Source organism: Austrofundulus limnaeus, unplaced genomic scaffold (genome assembly GCF_001266775.1).
Source record: "Austrofundulus limnaeus strain Quisiro unplaced genomic scaffold, Austrofundulus_limnaeus-1.0 Scaffold0, whole genome shotgun sequence".
Lineage (NCBI taxonomy): Eukaryota > Metazoa > Chordata > Actinopteri > Cyprinodontiformes > Rivulidae > Austrofundulus > Austrofundulus limnaeus.
Window position 1 is genome coordinate 9,214,370 of NW_013952402.1, and position 1,911 is coordinate 9,216,280.

General features: G+C 36.9%; 1 protein-coding gene across 2 annotated transcripts in view; it reads right to left on the minus strand.

Moving 5' to 3' along the window:
• LOC106513395 (SH3 and PX domain-containing protein 2A) overlaps nucleotides 1-1,911 on the minus strand; it is a 75,805-nt gene that overhangs the window by 41,702 nt on the left and 32,192 nt on the right. For both annotated transcript variants that reach the window (XM_014002204.1, XM_014002211.1), the window contains exon 6: nucleotides 1,109-1,140. In XM_014002204.1, the coding sequence (XP_013857658.1) occupies nucleotides 1,109-1,140 (32 nt within the window). The remainder of the gene's footprint in view (nucleotides 1-1,108; nucleotides 1,141-1,911) is intronic.

Consider the following 1,911-nt stretch of genomic DNA (forward strand, 5'->3'; position numbering starts at 1 on the left):
AAACGTATTGATACTTGTTCCGTCATACTGCAGTGTTTCACCTACCGTTAATGAGCAAGGTGGGATGTGTGTGTGTGTGGAGGGGGGGGGGGTCCTCCAACCCCCGAGCTGTTGTCTTTAAGTGATGTAGTTGAAAAGCCCTGATCTAAATTTAATATTTGTTGCCCACAGCCAATAGGAAATTAATTTTTTTGTCTATAACTCACACGTCATGTGTCTGTTAGCACAATTTCTCATGCACCACTGGACAAACTTTGTTGAAACTTGCTGAGCATTGAGTGTATATTTACAACTGATTCAATATGGCTGAACTGAATAGAAATAGCTTTTATTGTCTATAGCAGTGATACTACTACTACTAATAAAAATAAAATATAAAGGATTGTGCAAGAATAAAAAAAGATGTTTTGTTTTAGCTGCCACAGCTAACTCACCTTAAATAACTCAAAAATTGGGTGTAATTCTTAATCTTACAGTTAAAATTTAAAGTGGTAGAACCTATCCCAAACACATATTATAGGAACCATCTTCATTTAAAATGGTGCCGTTAACGATGATGAGTCAACGCTGTTTGTCTGTAAGCAAAATACCTTGTGGGCTACTGGCTGTTCATCTGTAGCTGCTTACCTTTAGGAGCCAACCCAATTCAAGATGGCTGCCACAGCCAATTAACTTATAAAACATGAATTTGAATAAAACAAGTAAAATGYAGAAAAAAATGCTTTGATTAGAATTCAAAATTATTATTGTACTATGTAAAACCACACACTCTCAATTGAGAGGTTGACATTTTATTTTCTTTTTTTTTTTGCATTTGTTTTTAACTGAAATAATTATTCAATTAGGTTTTGCTTTTTCAGCTGATTAAAAAAAATATGAAACTTTTGCTTCCAAATATCCTTCTTTAGCATCAACACCTACAGTCATTTCCCACAATGCAACTGAACCACCCTGCTTGGATTTTGGTTTCTTTTTCCTCCACTTTAATCTTAGGCTTCAACTACTGCAGGCAAAATTAAATTAAATTAAATTAAATTAAATTAAATTAAATTAACAAAATAAAATTAATAAAATTAATAAAATAAATTAAATAAAATGATTTTCTTACCTGATTTGCGTTTTCCAGAGCCGCCGCAGTCTCTGGAAAAGAAACAACACCAGAGCAGCATGGTCAGTTCGGGGGAACATTAAAGTGTCTCGGTCAGTCTGTGAAGTGATCTGAGCTGAATCTGAGCGAAGGCCATCCGGACACAGTTGGCACACGACTACCAGACGAACCCTGGTTGAGAATGCACGAAGAACTTGACCCACGTCCAAAGGGAGGGAGTGCGGGTGGGACAACATACTGATGAGTCCCACAGAAAGCATGTCAAGAGTAGTAACGAAGCGGAGCATCAGCCAATATGCTGCCATATTTGTAACGTGTTTCCGTTCAAACTTTAAACAGGAGGAAGTTGCAGCTGCTTCGGTTTAAAAGAAGGCTGCTTATTTGCTCGACAACAGTATGAGAAGTCCTGTTTATGTTTAAATGTGAAAGGCGTCTGTCTGAAGCCCAGACTGAAGCAAAACACTTGAAAAGAGATCATTAACGTCAAAGAACTCGCCGTGTGCTTTGACCCATGTAGTCACAGAGGCTTACAATAAGTTACTTTACTGTCACCATGTTCATATTTACTTTTCACCTCAGCATCGTAAAAGGCTGTGATGTTCAACAACCAAAACTGAGTACTTAAGTTCTTTTTCTTTTTTTTCTTTTTGAAAAACTGTCACAACTTTAAAGAAAGCGTTTTATTGGTCTCTAAACTATCGTTTAGTTTTTAGCTGACAGAACTCAGTGAACAAAAACAATGAAAGCACAAAATGTGTGTGTGTGTGTGTGTGTGTGTGTGTGTGTGTGTGTGTGTGTGTGTG